This window comes from Aythya marila (assembly GCF_965140915.1).
Source record: "Aythya marila genome assembly, chromosome: 2".
Classification (NCBI taxonomy): domain Eukaryota; kingdom Metazoa; phylum Chordata; class Aves; order Anseriformes; family Anatidae; genus Aythya; species Aythya marila.
Window position 1 is genome coordinate 115,050,317 of NC_139043.1, and position 16,134 is coordinate 115,066,450.

Consider the following 16,134-nt stretch of genomic DNA (forward strand, 5'->3'; position numbering starts at 1 on the left):
CTTATTTTGTTCCTTATTTTATTTTACCTTTTCTTTTCTTTTCTTTTCTTTTATTTTATTTTATTTTATTTTATTTTATTTTATTTTATTTTATTTTATTTTATTTTATTTTATTTTATTTTATTTTATTTTATTTTATTTTCTCCACCTGTCAGTTTTGGCAGCCGCTCCGAGCGGGCTCTGCGCTTCCCCGCCCCCTCCCCTCCCCGCCCCGCCCCTCGTCTCCCCCCGCCCCGCCCCTCTCCCCGTCGCGGGCTGCCCGGGCGCGACCAAGTGCCGCGAAGGGCGGAGGGGGGAGCAGCGCGGCCCTTGTAACATCAGCCCCGCAGAGCACCCATCCCCCTCCCCCCTCCCCCCCCCGCTGGCTGTACCACGTCGCCGCCCGTCCGGCGCTAGGGAGACTTGGGACGGAACGTACCATTAGCACAGGGGGGGGAAGGGGTGTCCGGGCAGGCGGCGTGACAAATAGCGGTGTCAATCAAACAGCGCACCGCCATCCCAGCCTCCCACTCCTTTATAAAATATCTCTGAAATGACTTCGGCTCCTTCGCTCCCCTCCTCCCTGCTCCAAAGCGCGAGAAAACCCCCTCTCCTTTCCTCCCCCCCCCCGGCGGGCTGGCGATGGTGCGTCCCGCCGTGTCGGGGCGCCTTAAGGGGCGGGGGCGGGCGGGGGCCGTGCTGCCAGCGGCGCCGCCGCCATGTCGGTGGCCTTCGCGGCCCCCCGGCAGCGGGGCAAGGGCGAGATCACGCCGGCCGCCATACAGAAGGTGGGCGGGGGGGGGAATGGGGCCCACGGCGGGGTTATGGGGCCGGTTTGGGCGGCTGGTGGCTGGGTGCGAGCCCGCGGGGGGCTGCGGAGGCCTCGGGCCCGCTGCGCGGGGAGGGTGCGCGGCTGAGGGGGCGGGATCGGGCCCTGCCAACGGCCGTTTCGGGGCCTCTGGGGACCGGGTTTAGTTCACGGCTGTGCCCTGTGGAAGGGGGGGGAATAAACTCGGGGTGTGCGCTTTTAAGTATGTTTCTTGGCAGAGGTTAAGTGAAGAAACTGAAAAACTGCTTGTAGATCAAGCACAGGTGGCTGAATGGGGAACTACACAAACATAACCATAACAGTGGCTTAAAACCTTTAAACTTCAGTCTCTAACTTCAATCACTTCAATTTCTAAAGCTAAGAGGGAAGGCTAACAGTGTTCTATAACTAACTGGTGAAATTAGAGCTTTCTGCAATGCTAACTTTTCTTAAAGGAAAAAAAAACAACAAACCTCTAAGGATAGGAGCAAGACCCAAATTTATCTTCAGTATCCCCTAAACAAACCTAAACTTAATTCACGCTTCTTTATCGTTTCAGATGTTGGATGAGAATAACCACCTTATTCAGTGCATAATGGACTATCAGAACAAAGGAAAGACATCTGAATGCTCGCAGTAAGATACTGGTCCAAATCCTGTGGACAGGATAAATTTTCATCCAGATCACAGTTGTTGATTTGTTTAGCTCGCATTGAAGGAAAACTGCTGGGAGGAATAGCAGAGTATTGCTGCAGATACTGCACTTTGTGTTTTTTTTTTTTTTTTGCTGTATAGCTATTGCTTTTGTCAATTAAATGTTGCAAATTGATTACTGCAAGTTGGTAGTATGATGATGCTAATAAAAATGGGGCTGTATAACTGAGATAATCTCCTGTATCATAATTAAGCTTTGGGAAGGAGGGACTCCTGCCTAAGAACAAACAAGATCTATTCTAAAAGTCTGGCTTGCTAAGGTATCCCCTGCAGATCTGTTGCCTACTGGGCTTTCTGGGGAGTGATCAGGGAGACAGCTGTGGAAGGAGGGAATTATTTTCCCATTACTTGGACAAATATTCCATCATGTGATGACAGTGGAGTACCACAGTATGGCTCTTGAGGCCCTTCTGAAGAGAACTGGTAGTCTGGGGGGAAGATGGGGTCGTACATCAGTGTTTTGGCTTTATGGGAATGCTTTTGTTTATACGAGTAGGGTGTAGCACAGTTACTATATTAAGCTGTGTGCAAGCGTGTAGCTACATATTTGTACTCTGTTCCTGCGACTGTGGGCTGGATGTTGAGACTCTGGAATGTGGTTCTGTCGCAAAAAAAATAAAAATCCCCCAGCAAACTTCCAAAGTTCAGGGTCCTGATGGAACGTTTGCACTGTTCTTGGTTGTGATTCATATTAAAGTGATACCTTGCATCTGGGAACGTAGCAAAAGCAGCTCCCTTTCCCTAGTGTTTCTGATAGAAATGACACCAAACAGCCACGCTTACTCTAGATGTCTCCTGGTGACTTGGTTTGAGGCAGGAAGTGAAACAGTTGAGAGCAGCATCGCCATGTTTTAGACTTGCACTACCAAGATAGGAGCTGTAGAGAACAGGCACAGATGTCACAGAAGATCTGGGAAAGGTGGGGCAACAGGGAAGCGTGGGACAAAGGTGTAGGATTCCTGGTAATGGTACCCTTGTCTCTTTAATTTTACTTTACATAAGTAGCTTTCTTGACATGCATGGAGTTGAAGTAAATGAGGTAACATTGTCTTGTGACTTAATGTCTTTTTTTCCTGTTGTTCTCTGTGGTAGGTACCAGCAGATGCTGCACACAAACTTGGTTTACCTAGCCACTATAGCTGACTCCAACCAGAACATGCAGTCTCTACTACCAGCAGTAAGTATGGAATGGTGTAAAATTGAGGGAAGAGATTTTATTTGGGCTACTGGGGTGGGTAAGAAGGTATTTAAGGTACTATACAGTGAATACAAGCTGCAGTGTCTCTTTGTGCTATGTTTAGAGTCTGATGTTCTCACTGCTTCGGTCAAGCTCACAATCTGACCGGTTTAGCTGAAGACTGATATTCTGGGATGCAGCATGCAAAGGCTAGCTAATAAGTTAAGCCAGACAACCTGTGTGTACTGCGTTTTCTCACCTGAGTTTTCCTTGTGCGTCTCATCATCACCTCACATAACAGTACTGTTTTTTTCCCTTGCTACTGTAGGGAAAGGTTGGGAGTTGAGGGGATTTTCCACTTTTTTTTTTTTTGCTGGAATATCATCCATTCTTCCGCCTCCATGGAGCGAGGTGGTTGGATAAATGTCTGCTTTGCAGGATTTTAGGGATGTCTTAAATGTTTTGCTTCCCTCCTTTATCTGAAAGTGACCTTTGTGGTAGATAGTGATGTGTAAGAAATAAGGTCATGCAGACTCATTCTGAGAAACTGCATAGCTTTACAAATGAAACATTTGTTGGATTTGCCTTTTGTTTAATTGATAGTTTCTCTGAATTGGTATTTCTGAACTTGTATTTCGTATCATACCACCAATTTTTACTTCTTTTCCCCTCCTTTCCATTCCATATGGAATGGTAAGGAAAGATACAACAAACATGAAAATAGCTTGCTGTCTTTTTGTGTGTGTTAATCAGAAAGCTTGGGGAGTTCATTGTGAGTAACACGAGTAAGTTCTTTGTTTTTTTGGTAATAAGACTTTTCTTGAATTAATATAGTCTTGATTCATTTCTGTAATATGAAGCTAAAAAGAATGTCTATAAAACAGCCATTCCTAGATACTAGTTCTCACCAACTGAAATTGAATTACTTTTTCTTTGGTCTCTGGAGGAGTGTTCTCCAGTCATTGCTACTAGCAAAGAATCTTTTCAAGTTGGTACCTAGAGGACTATAGAAACCAGTGCTTCATTACGTCCAACCTGTTGTGCCTGCAGAGGCTTCTCTTTTTATAAATCCAAGCTTGTAGCTGTGGGGGAAGGGAAAGAAACCTTTAAGAGGGTTGTGCATTACTCAGCTAATGTTTTTTTGGAGGCTTAATTCATATCCTGGTTCTGATGACAACTGGAAATGAATTTGACCTTATTGTAGTCCCTGGTGCACAGCCCTGTTCTCACTGTTGAATGTGGTGACATTCTTTTAAGAAAAAAATGAAGATAGGGCTGGGAAAGACTCTTGCAGATCAGGACTGAAGTACACTTCTGATATTGCATTTGAAGTGTAGTCTGTAGTAGTGACAAAATTAGCTTTTCCTTCTTTGGATTACCGTGTGGGGGATAGAAAGGCAGCTTCCAAGTTTTTCTTCTACGATAAAATACAAAATGAGATTTCAGTGTTCAGCCTTACTGAAATGTAAAGGCAGTGACCTACCAAGTCAAATCTTTGAAGATCTGCCTGAGATGTGGTAATTTCATCAGTTAAGCATGACTTTTAGCTGAGGCATTTGGAAAATCATTCTTTATGGTAGCTATCTTCCCAATGCATTTTAGCCAGGGAAATTTGGGAACATGCAAGCTACAGCTTTTTTGAATGTAAAACTTGTTCAGACTTCATTTGTTATCCACTTCAGACCTGAGGAAGCTTAAACTGACTTGGAAGTCACTTGGCATGTGTTTCTCTGCCAGCTGTTGAACAGTCTTACTAAATTCAAGGGTTGTGGCAGGCAGCAATGCAATGTGGAGTAAGATGCTGGGTGTGTAAAAACCTATGTTTTTTTAATAGAATATATAAACTTTATGTGGAAAGCTACTGCAATGGTAGTAACAGTGTAGTGAACCAACTGTGTTGTGCAGAGAAATGCTTTGATGAAGGGCTTAGAGGTGAGGAAGAGGTGAAACTAAGCATTGCAGGCTGTGGTTGAAGAGATCTAGAAAGACTTGAAGCTCCAACAAAGTTCTTGTTGTCTTTGTATGCACAGTAGATGTTGAATATTATATTTACTCATGATAAGAGGCCTTCTTCACATCAGAAGACAAAGGAAATGTTCATCTCCTTGAGCTGACCAGTCTGTTTGTTGAGTTGACCAGGGCTATTTTGTCCTGTCTTCTGAACAGGATGGGAGCAGTGGCTAAGTCTGCAGTTGATGCAGCTTTTGGTGCCTCTGAATGAGTTACGACGGTTCTTTTCTTGGACAGCAGTGGAAAGTCTATTTACTGTCATGGTATAGGGTCAGCTTCCCAAAAAGGGTTTGTGTAATCGAGAAACTGAACACATGTTTCACTTCCATTTGTCTGCTTTTAAGGAAGGCAACAGCAAAATACCAGTTTTCTTGAAGTGTAGAGAACAAAGATGCAGTTAAAAGGTGGTTACTGGGACTTCCAAGACCAACCCCCCAAAAACAGCGGTGTGCACAGAAGCAGTATGCACACAGTGTGTGTTCCTAACTACGTGGTGTCTCAAACTGCAAAGCAGGCATCTTGTCCTTCCCAACTTTTAATTCTTATGCTTTCTTGAGACAATGCTTTAGTGACATTAAAAACTATCGCTAACTATTGAATGAAAACAGCCTTATCTCCTCAGGCCTTCTCTCTTCCCCATGCTGCTTCTTTTTACCAAGTATTTATAAGAAAACAACTCATGGCTGTCACGTTTCTGGAAGAAATAGAAGGAAGTTCTTGTACTGCACTTGAATGTGTTCTTTTTGGCATATTTATAATGGGCAAATATGGAAGTTTGCAGGAATTATGTGATAGGAAAGGTTTTTTCTTTTTAAACACAGAAAAACTTAATTCTTCAGACTTGCTCATGCAATGCTGCTTGCCTTCTGCCAGTATGTGGAGCAATTGATTTCAGTGTGTATTTCAAGAATGATGAAGATAAAGGGTTATGATGATTATTCACTTCTGTAACATACTATCTTCACTATCTTATAAAAAGTGCTAGTTTATTCCACCAGCAAGGTAAATTCTGTATGTGAAGTGACTTGTAAGAAAATTCACTGAGTTGCAAAAAAAAAAAAATATGCCTTCATTAAACATCTCATTAATTTTTTAATAACCTTTCCAATATTACTAAATTGAAGACATTGAAGTGACTTTTCTTGAGAATTTTCTCTCAGAAGTGAATCCTTTTTATAGGACTAGTCATCCCTTCTGTATTCTTCACAATCTAGTCTCAGTCTTGTCACAGGCTGTCATTATAGTTACAAAACACATTATACAGTGATGATGGATGTTTATAAAAACAAACGTCAATAAAATGAAATATTGGTTACTTCCAAAGAACCTGATTCAAGAGGTAACAATCATTACAACATCTTAAAAGTACTTCAGTACTTTTCAAATGGGTACTGTTCCCTCTGTGCTTCTAATGTACTTGTGACATGATTAGCTTATAGGAAAAATTGTCTTAGGAACTGAAGAACATGCTTTACTTCCAGTCCTTCATTCTGAATATAAAATTGTTTAAAATATGCTAATTGAAAAAAAGCACCCAGGAAATCCAACTGTGACTGATGTTCAATAACTTAAAATTTACAAATTCCTCATTCTTACCAAGAATGGGGAATCCTAAATTAATGAAGTTCATGTCCGAGTGCATGCTAAGTGCTTGGTAAAGTCTGGTCTCTGTGACACCACACTAGAAAATCTATTAGTGGTATCTTCTTTCCTAATGATCACAGTTGGCATTGGTCTTTGAACCTCTGGCTTAATTCTTTATGTAGTGAGGAGTAGGGTAAGTGTTGATAACATTATTTTTGAAACAGATGCAGAAAGCACTATGGTATATTGTTCTGGATTAGCCTTTCAGAACACAAGTCCATGCCAAACTCAAGTTCAAGTGTAAATTGAACTAATAACGAATGGCATAAAAAATGTTGAATGTTTCCTGCCATAAGGCAAGTGAGCTATTAGTCAGAAGTGGAATGTGAATTTTGAAGAATAATTGCTCTAATTAAAGGTTTGATAAACAGTTCTCAAAAACTAATTTCTAGAACACTTTTTGAAAGGCAAACACTCCATAGGAGGTGATGACAGGAGCATGAAACCAGCTAATGTTCCTGAGAAAAGGAGGAATGGTGTTGGCGTTCATACCCATCATGGTATGGCAGGTATACTCCAAGGAGGATTTCTTCCACTGTCAGCAATTGTGCTCTTTAAAAAAAAAAAAAAAAAATTAGATACTTTTCAATGTGGAGTTTCATGTTAGACTAACTTTAACAAATGAGCAATTTTCCAGCTGCTCTTTGAATGAGGCAAGTGGAGCAGCTCTGGGATAGGGAAAAGAAATTAAGCTTTATATTTCTGTACTGTTACTAGGAATTCTCAAGCTGGTGTAAATCCTTATTTGATAAAAGGTAACTTATTTGTGTCTGCAGTCTCAGCAAAGAATATAGTTTCTTCCATTATTTCTTCTTTAAATTCTTTTTTCATTCTACTTTATTTGCTGTTTTGTGCACCCAAGTCAGAAGGGGTAAGGCTCCAACAGTAATAATGTCTCTAGTAGACAGTTTTAGGCCATCTTTGTTGCTAAGGAATGAGAAATTAAGGAACATTTAGGTTCCTTTTGTAGTACTACAGTTCTAATAATTTAGCATTAACCTTGAGTATCTCAGTCTAAACACTTCACAATGAAATGGTGAAGAAGATTTTTTTCTTGAGGTTTTACGGTTCTATTAGAGATGAGATGTAATTACTTCCGTTAGACTAGTTCCTAGTTAGGACTAATAACCAGTCCTAAAATCAATGCATCATTGTGGAGCTGTGTAAGTCCTTTCAGAGGTATAGCGTGTCTGTATCAATTAATCCTTTGCTCTATGGATCTGCTGTACCTGTTTCCTTTGCTTGAGGCTTTGGGTGCTATTTGAGTTGACCTCTGGATGAACACTGATTTCTACGTAAGATGAACGTGGAGGCAATGTGGTTATGGCGTATTAACCAAATGAACTAGTTTTACAAATAACTAGTCAGATTTTCTTTATTTACTTGCTTTAAGCAGAGCATGGAAGGCATCTGTCACCACAGAACTGAGAAACTTCGCTTTATTAGAAGGATAGAAGGAGATCTTGTAGAACTGTTAATGTGATGTTTTGCTTTTTTTTTTCTTGGAAAACTTAAGGGCAAAATAACTAAATTGCCTATAGGGTTTGCGAGTTGCTACTTACCTAGTCTTTTGCTGAGTCTCTTTAACAACACTAGTACATATGTTGCTTTGTACCTTTTGGGGCTAGTAGAGTCATCCTGCTTTAGCAAAAGGGAATTAAATATGATGCATTTTAAAAAAAAATTCAGACTGTGGACCCTCGGGTTACCCATGTGTGTTGTAATCTTGTAATAAAAATTGCTTTTCCAGGTTGATTGTTTTGCTCTGGAGAGGCTTTTAAATGTTGGAAAGAAGTCTGGCTGTTTGACAAATTTCCTGTTCCCTGTCCCTGGTTAAGCTGACATAACCAGTGCTGTTCTCTCATCAGCTGTGGTTCTGCTGTTTGCTGTTTTAGTGTTTCTGTGTGATGAACCAATCTGGAGAATCAGTCCAGGTTAATTACGAGGGAAGGTGGATATTCTCCATCTGGGTTAGTTCAGATTAACTGCAGGGCTGTGTTGGTAAGACTGAAAGGGAGATGGTGAGCAGCTGCAGGGATCTGCTTAAGCCAGAACTTCGACTAAAAGAAATTCTTACCAGAGCATGGGGTTGAAGATGTTACCATGTAAGGGGTGAGTTCAGACAGTGTGCTACTGCAGGTGAAATAGGAGAATCACTCCAACTTCTGAGAGCTGCTGTGCCTATATTGCTAATCAAGTGTCCACATGGGGAGCTAGTGCACTGTGCGCAAGAAACTATGTTGCCTGCTAACTTCTGAAGCTGTTTCAGAAATCACTAAAAGCTAACAGCCAATTTCATTAAGGATTATGCTCCAAAATGTAATTCTCCTGTACTTGAAGATGTGATTTGCCTCTCTCCAGTAGTGTCTGTACAGTATGTGTCTGTTTCAGCCCTAGACAGTTTGCTGAGGGTGGTACCAGGCACTCTGGTAGCATCAATGTTGTTGTATGGACACCAGTCCTTCTGGCTGCACCATTTTGCTGTTTCCCCAATCCTTGTGCCTTAATTGTGTTTGCTGAAGGTCTTCTGCCTGGAATAGAGGTGGAATTCTTCTCCAGGGTTACTGAATGCAAGCAAAACTTGTAAATATTGGACCAGATATTAAAGCATCTTAAAAGCCAAAGAGGCAGGGTGTAAATAGCTGTGGAACAGGAAGTTCCTGCTTTTGAAGATAGATACGAACTGTGTTTTATGGAGCTGTGAAGTATCTTTAATTTGCCTAGTTTCTATAGCTGAGGGTTCCCCAAGCTAATGCCTACAGTTAACTTATTCCTAGCCTCTCACATCAAAATCTGAATTTGTACCAGATCATTTAACTTGATTTAAATAATTTCTAGTTGTATTGGGAGTTAAGAATTGTGTGATGACTTCAAGTAAGAGAAGAGCTATTGCTATGGAGGCATTAAGTAATTTAGGGTTAAATTTTTCTGTTCCTTAAAATGATGTTAAGGAATATTTGTACAGTGAGATATTTTTGTGAAGCCATTTGTACAGTTTGAAACAACTAAAGATTGCAGTTTCTTCTTTGAGTAAAATGCTTAATTACTATGTCACAAAATACTGTAACATTTTGTTCAAATATCAAGTCAAGAATTTTTCTGGTTATTGGAGGTAGTGATGTAAATCAAGACTGAGGAACTGGCTGTTAAATTACAATTCCTTACTGCTGCTGTCACAACTCATACTTCTGATAATGGTAGCACAAATTACATTTGTAGTTAACAGTGGTACATTAATTAGTAGAGGCCATTGTAAATATTTTCCACATATAAATTCCCTCTCTCCAAGTATTACTGAGAGGTGATTCATTTTTTTTTTTCATTTTTAGTGGTGGTTCATTTTTTCATTTAAGATGTTCTCAGTACAAGGTACCCTGCACCTGATAAAGAAGAGTCACAGCCCAATTACGTGTATCCTGGTGATTTCAAATCTCAGAAATGTATCCCTTTATGATCTTATTTCCCACTCCGACACCTCAGGAAGTGCTCTGCAGGTGCCATCACTGTCTGTCAACAAGGTACTGTTCTCTGAGACTGGGACAGGTGCTGTGATATTAGCAATGTGATATTCACAGGGCACGGTATCTCTTGGGATGGGATATCTTGCTTTGTAGAACAGGGTATTTGAGGACTGAAAATAAAGATGACTGATTAAATTCTGAGTTAGGGCTTCTCTTAGATTAGAAAGCTTTTATGCTTGCACTGCATGTAGTTCTTAACTGCTATTCTAAGACAATTTCAAGAAAATTGTGTTTGTGGTAGTGTACTTTCAGTATTTTGTTAGATGTATTGATTAGTGATACTTTTTTTTAGTGTGCTGAACACTATTTCTTGTATTTTACATTTTTACTGCGTTAGGAATGTTGACTACTGAATTGGTATTCGGCATCAGTTGATATAACAAATTTTCCATAAACAAATCTTTCAACCTGCTATTGATGGTAAGAGAAATCTGATAATTTGACAGAGGGCAGGGAAGAAATGATAGATAAAAGTTCCAGATGTACCATTCCACTATAATAGATTTTTATTGTTTGCTGTTGTGCATTTGATCTATTTTATAGTTTATTCTTAAAAGTTTATGCTTTCAAATAACTTTTGGGATTTGTACGATTTCGCTGAAAGTTGTCAGTTAAAAATGTTTATTTTTCTTGTCTCAGTTTTTATTAATTTATAATTGCAGGCAAATTTAATTCTTTATCTAGTTTAGCTTACCAGAATTAGGCAGAATAGTTCTTTGTTTTTCATGCTCTGATAAATTTTAAATGCTTGTAGCAATAAATTATATTTGGTATGTTTGGGGAAGTAAGCCAGAAAGTAGTGTTTAACAAGTTAAGCGATGTCTGACACTACCTTACTTGTAATTCTTTGATTTTTTCTTGTAGTAAAATTTCAAATTTTCTACTAAATAACTGGAATAAAATTAGTAGAGATCTTAACTTGCTTTCTGTCACTTAGCCAGCAAAATAAGAAGTGGCCTTTCCTCTGGTTCTGTCAACCCACCTACAAGCGGATGTAATCTCATCCGAATGATGGAGATTAGGATTCATGTTGGGTCACTTTGCTTTCACAAACTGTGCGGGTTTTCTTTTTTATTTTTTAACTTCTTAAAAAAAATATTTGGCTTTTGAATATTACGTGGTCATTTTGGACTTCAAAAGGTCTTCATTGTGCCTAGTGCATATTACCTGGGATAATCAATTTCCTCAACTTCTGTAAAGAACAAAAAAGACTAAATGACCCAAGGTTATACTCCTTTAATTAAAGGTGATTTAAAAGAAGTTTATTACCTCTAGAAGAGTGGAATAACTGATAGAAATAGGGAAATTGCCATTTTAAAATATTTTTCCTTGTTTTCTTCTGGGTGTAGCCAGTAGAAAAATGCTCTGGCAGAATTTCACTGGGGAATAATTATATCTGCAGCAGACACTTCTTTTTAATTACTACTGGGTAGTGATTGGTTTATGACCCTGACATAAAGGCTTATATCATGCTTAAAAATATTCTATATAATCTAACTCTGTTTCTATTGCATATATGTATGTGTAATTATCTCCAAATCCTATTTAAACCTTGCTCTCATGTCCTGTGTTGATGAATTCCTCAGGTTTATGTGATTTATGTGGTGTCTTATATGTTTAATGTTATTCCTCAATTTATTGACTGTTCTCCTGGGGTTTTCTTTGTTGTTAAAGCATAAATTGGATGATCTACTTTTTCTGTGGATCATACATTAAATTGTATTTCTGTCATATCCTTTTACGTTCATTTCCTCTCTGTTTAAAAAAAAATTGTCCTTTTTGACTTGTTTTGCGTAAAAGGCATTCAGTCTTTAATCACTAGTTGCCTGTCTTTGGAGTCCTTCTGCTTTTATAGTATTTTTTTTGTGATTGCTTTCCCCAAACCAAACATGTACCACAGTCACCAATACCATGGCGTTTTGTTCCTTGTGTTGTGTGCCTCACTGTTGTTATATCAAGTGCTGCAGACTGGCAGCTTGGAGAACAGGGTTCGCAATCTGAGAGCTCTGTGATTCCCAGAATCAATCCTGCTACTTAAAAGGGTACAGGGTTTGCTACCTCCTGGTTTTCTTATGGGATAGTTTATATTAATGAAAGATTACATTTATTAGCAGCTTGGACCTTTTTCTTAACATTATTTTCAATGCTCTCAAATGGGTTCACACAGGTCTTTGTCCCTTTCTGTATGTAGAAACTTCTTTTGCTAAATTATCTGGTAGTACCTTTTTGGGTGCTTTAATTACTCCTACTCCCAGTTCCCTGTGGTTTGAAGCCTTTTGCGGGGTTTTGCACCTATTGGGATTTTAAAAATCCTCAGTGGTGGTGTTTTTTTTTTCCCCCTTGTCCTTGAATGTTCTCTGAACACTTTCGTATCCCTGCAGCATCTGTCTTAGTATTTAACAATAGCTGACTTCAAGTTAGAATAGATTTCAGAGTTGGAATATATAGTTTTGTCTCAAACAAGCTTTGGAGTTTTTTAGTCCATCTTTCTATGCATAAGGGCATGCATGTGTCCGTGCAGTGGCATTTGCAGAATAAAACCCAACTATTAGGTAATTTTTTTTAGGACTTCACAGTATTTTTCAGTATCAACATGTTGTATGAACATCAGATTTAGTTGAGATTTATAGTTGGAATCTAAGAAGTTCATCTTAGTTTTGACAAGTGCTAACAGGACTTGCTAGCATTCAGCTGGGATGCTTTTTTGGTTTTCATCTGTTTCCTAGTACTGGGTTGTTGTTATTCCCTGAGCTCCAGCTCCTCATGCAGAACCACCAAGTATTGGTTTTCCTTGTATGCCAAAAAATACTTCCTAAATAAAATCTAAAATGTGTGTGTTCTCATTTGTTTCTCTGTACGTTGGTTTTAGATAATTGGTAGATGGAAAGGTAGGATGATAGCGGACTTTAAAAGGTGAAGGAAAGGAAAACTTAGCTCATGTGGCCTTACTCATCCCTTCTGCTGCTCACTAGTGGAGGAAGATGAAGCAAAACAGCTGCATTTCACTCACTGTTCACAGCTGCCTTTCACTTCCACCTTCACCTTCTGCTTCTATTATAGGTTGAGGAAGAAGCTTGCTCATGAAAGGTCATTCTCTTTGTTGTGGAGGAGTGGAAGGAATTTAATAAGAGTCATCTACTTGCACTTTTCTTTATCTCCTTCCTTCCTCCTCCTGAGAAAAAGTATTTTACTAATTTCTTGAGGTATTTCTAAGACTATTGCAGGGAAAATAATACCTGCTTGAGCCATCTGAAAGAATGTTGAGAGAATAAACCAGTACTGCTCCCTCCTCCCCTCTCCCTAAGAAGTGAATGCATGTCTCTATTGCACACATGTCTTAAAACCATCAAATATCTGGAGTTGGGAGGGACCCACAAGGACCATTGACTCCAACTCCTGGCTCCACACAGAACCACCTAAAAATCAGACCACGTGTCTGAGAGTGTCTGAACACTTCTTGAACTCCAGCAGCTTGGTGCTGTGACCACTGCCCTGGGAGCCTGTCCCAGTGCCCGACCCCCCTCTGGGTGCAGCACCTTTCCCTAACCCCCAGCCTGACCCTGCCCTGTCCCAGCTCCATGCCGTTCCCTCGGGTCCTGTCGCTGTCCCCAGAGAGCAGAGCTCAGCGCCTGCCCCTCCTGCTTAGCACTCCTGCTGCATGGGTGTTACACATTGCTATTAAGAGCCTTGTAATGAGGAGATGTAGTGGTATGGGGAGCTATGCTAGACAAGAACTTAGTTCACCCCCTCTGTTCTTTCTCTGAAGAGTTTCTGAAAAATACACCCATCCCTCTCTCATGGGAAGGGCTTTTGCATGAATAGTTACAGCTTTTTAGATGGGGTCCTCAATTCCAGAAACCCATGCTTTCTCTATCACAGAGATTTTTATTCCCCTGAAAGCGTTTGGCTAGGATTCGTGAGGAGGCTAGCGTGCTCTCACAGGGGTTTTTAATAGGAAAATGAAGCTGGCTACTGGCCGTTCCTTTGCCTCCTTCCATCGCCGAGCGTAGAACCTAATAGCGAATTCCCCCTTGTATTTGTTGTTTTTCTTGCTCTCCCTCTTTGAACTCTCAAGGTTATTCAGTTATTTTCCTCACAATTTCATTAGGAAATTTGCCAAAAACATCCTTTCTAGGCAGCTGTCTCTGGACCTTTGGAGGCCAGCACTAATGTGCTTCCAGTCTGTAGGGGGTGTTTGGCACAAAATTATGAACTAGGCCTTCGGTGCTTCAGGGGAGAGAGGAGCGATCTCAAACATTTTACCACACCCAGGTGCAAATTTTTTTTGCTGGTCTACGAGCATTTAGAGGCTTTCATCTCTTGTTGTACCTGTTTTGTCCTGGTGCGAGGTCTGTTCACGGCCACAAAGCGGTGATAGGAGAGGGCTGTGACGGAGGAGTTATTTTTCCATTGAACAAACGTTGCCTTGAAGGAGAGCTGCCGTGTGGGAGGGAGCAGTTCTGGCAGTCTCGAACTGTTCAGGTATAATTTTTTAATGAGGCATTGATCTGTGTTTTTTTTTAATTCTGAAGCAATGCTCGAAGGTGCGGTAGCGCTGTCTGCCTGTAATACCTCATGTAAAATTGATAGAAATATTAAATGTTTGGCGAAAATTAATACAGAGTTAAGCGCATGGGGGGGGGGGGAAGCCAGAACGGCTTCCCTGTGCCTCCTCCTCGCCCGCCGCCTGACAATATAGGCACGCAAGCAGCCGCCGTGCCATATGTAGGTATAATATATTTGTCAGCCTAACTGCTTCCCGTGTTTGACTAAACTGTCTCCTTTCAGCCACCCACACAGAATATGCCTATGGGTCCGGGAGGGATGAGTCAGAGCGGCCCTCCCCCGCCGCCGCGCTCGCACAACATGTCTTCCGACGGGCTGGTAGGTGGGGGCCCTCCTGCACCACACATGCAGAACCAGATGAACGGCCAGATGCCTGGTAAGTTTTTCTCCTCCAAGACATTAACACCAGCGTCGCTTAGCAACGGGAACGACATGGGGGCTCAGGGGATACTAGATTGTTGATGACAAAACTGCTTTGAATGCCCCCGAGTACGAGCTCTCTTAGAGTTTGTTAGCTACAGAGCTACGTGACCTGTATTCAGTGTTTATCAGGCTGCCCTTGGGCTTTGATGTAGCTGACACACAGCATTCCTCTGATGAACAGAACTGGCTAAATTTAGTCTGTTTGAAACCATGCAGTACAGCTGGCTTTAGGAGGCTTACTGGGGAAAGGTATTGGCCTGTGGCTGAGCGAATGCAAATCCTTCCATAAAAAGGTGATGTGAAATGGTCACGGCTAAATAATTAGATAATAAAACACATCTTAAAGCGTGAATTTTGGACGTGGGTAAATATTTAAAAATAAAAAGTTAAAAAAAAAAAAAAAAGATTAGATCACTACTTTACAGAAAGTCATCCAGTTGCCGCTAATCCTCTGTGTTCTTTATTATGGAAGATGCGTTGAATGGTAAGGTATTTGTAGAGAAATAGCCTCCAGATTATTGTTCTAGGTATAAATTTTGTCGGTTTTTATACCATCCTATTTTGCAATAAAAAGAAAAGTGCTTGAAGTCAAAAACAAAGCAGTGAAACAAGACAGTAAAATTCCACATCGTGCCTACTGGTACTGGCTGTGGAGTAACTACTCCCTCCAGCAGTCAGATCAGAAAGAAGGGAGCCCTGGAAAAGCATGCGTCTTTATAGAGAGGCTGTTTTCCAGGATTTCCACTCATAAAGTCGAACTGCCTATTTTGTGTGAATTGGCTTTCAACTTAAAATTGCATTCACAGGATTCCTTTTGTTCAGGACTCCTTCGTTGTTCTGTATGGAAGAACTTGTCATACAAAAGCTCTTCAGGGTACTGATTCTTCCAGGAAAGGAATCTATGGTCAAAGGATCTTTGAAAATTTCACCTCTCAGTGGTCACGAGGATAAGCCCCATGATAATAAACACAGTAAACAACTATGCAAAACTATAGCAATTGCTACAATTTTTGCTTAAGTCTCTAATTTGTGTTCAAATCTTGATAAAATGGACTTGATAGTGACAGCTTTTCTAGGAAGAGTAGCTGAATAAAGTCCATAGGTTTTTTGTAAGTATAGTAAAAGATCTAGAGATGTTAGTTTCATCATACATGTTGGTCATGGTCTGCATTTGGAAGTGGAAAGAGCAATATATACTGCTCCCTAAGTAGGGCAGAGATACTCTGGTTAAGGAGTCCTCTATCCATCTAGGATCCATCAGCTCCCATGGAGAATAGCATTGCTTCTCACAA

General features: G+C 40.6%; 1 protein-coding gene across 3 annotated transcripts in view; it reads left to right on the forward strand.

Moving 5' to 3' along the window:
- The first annotated feature begins 674 nt into the window (after positions 1–674).
- SS18 (SS18 subunit of BAF chromatin remodeling complex) overlaps positions 675–16,134 on the forward strand; it is a 38,685-nt gene continuing 23,225 nt past the window's right edge. For all 3 annotated transcript variants that reach the window (XM_082753619.1, XM_082753620.1, XM_082753621.1), the window contains exons 1-4: positions 675–767; positions 1,347–1,423; positions 2,594–2,678; positions 14,642–14,795. In XM_082753619.1, coding sequence (XP_082609745.1) covers positions 699–767; positions 1,347–1,423; positions 2,594–2,678; positions 14,642–14,795 — 385 coding nt within the window. In that variant the 5' untranslated portion in view covers positions 675–698. The remainder of the gene's footprint in view (positions 768–1,346; positions 1,424–2,593; positions 2,679–14,641; positions 14,796–16,134) is intronic.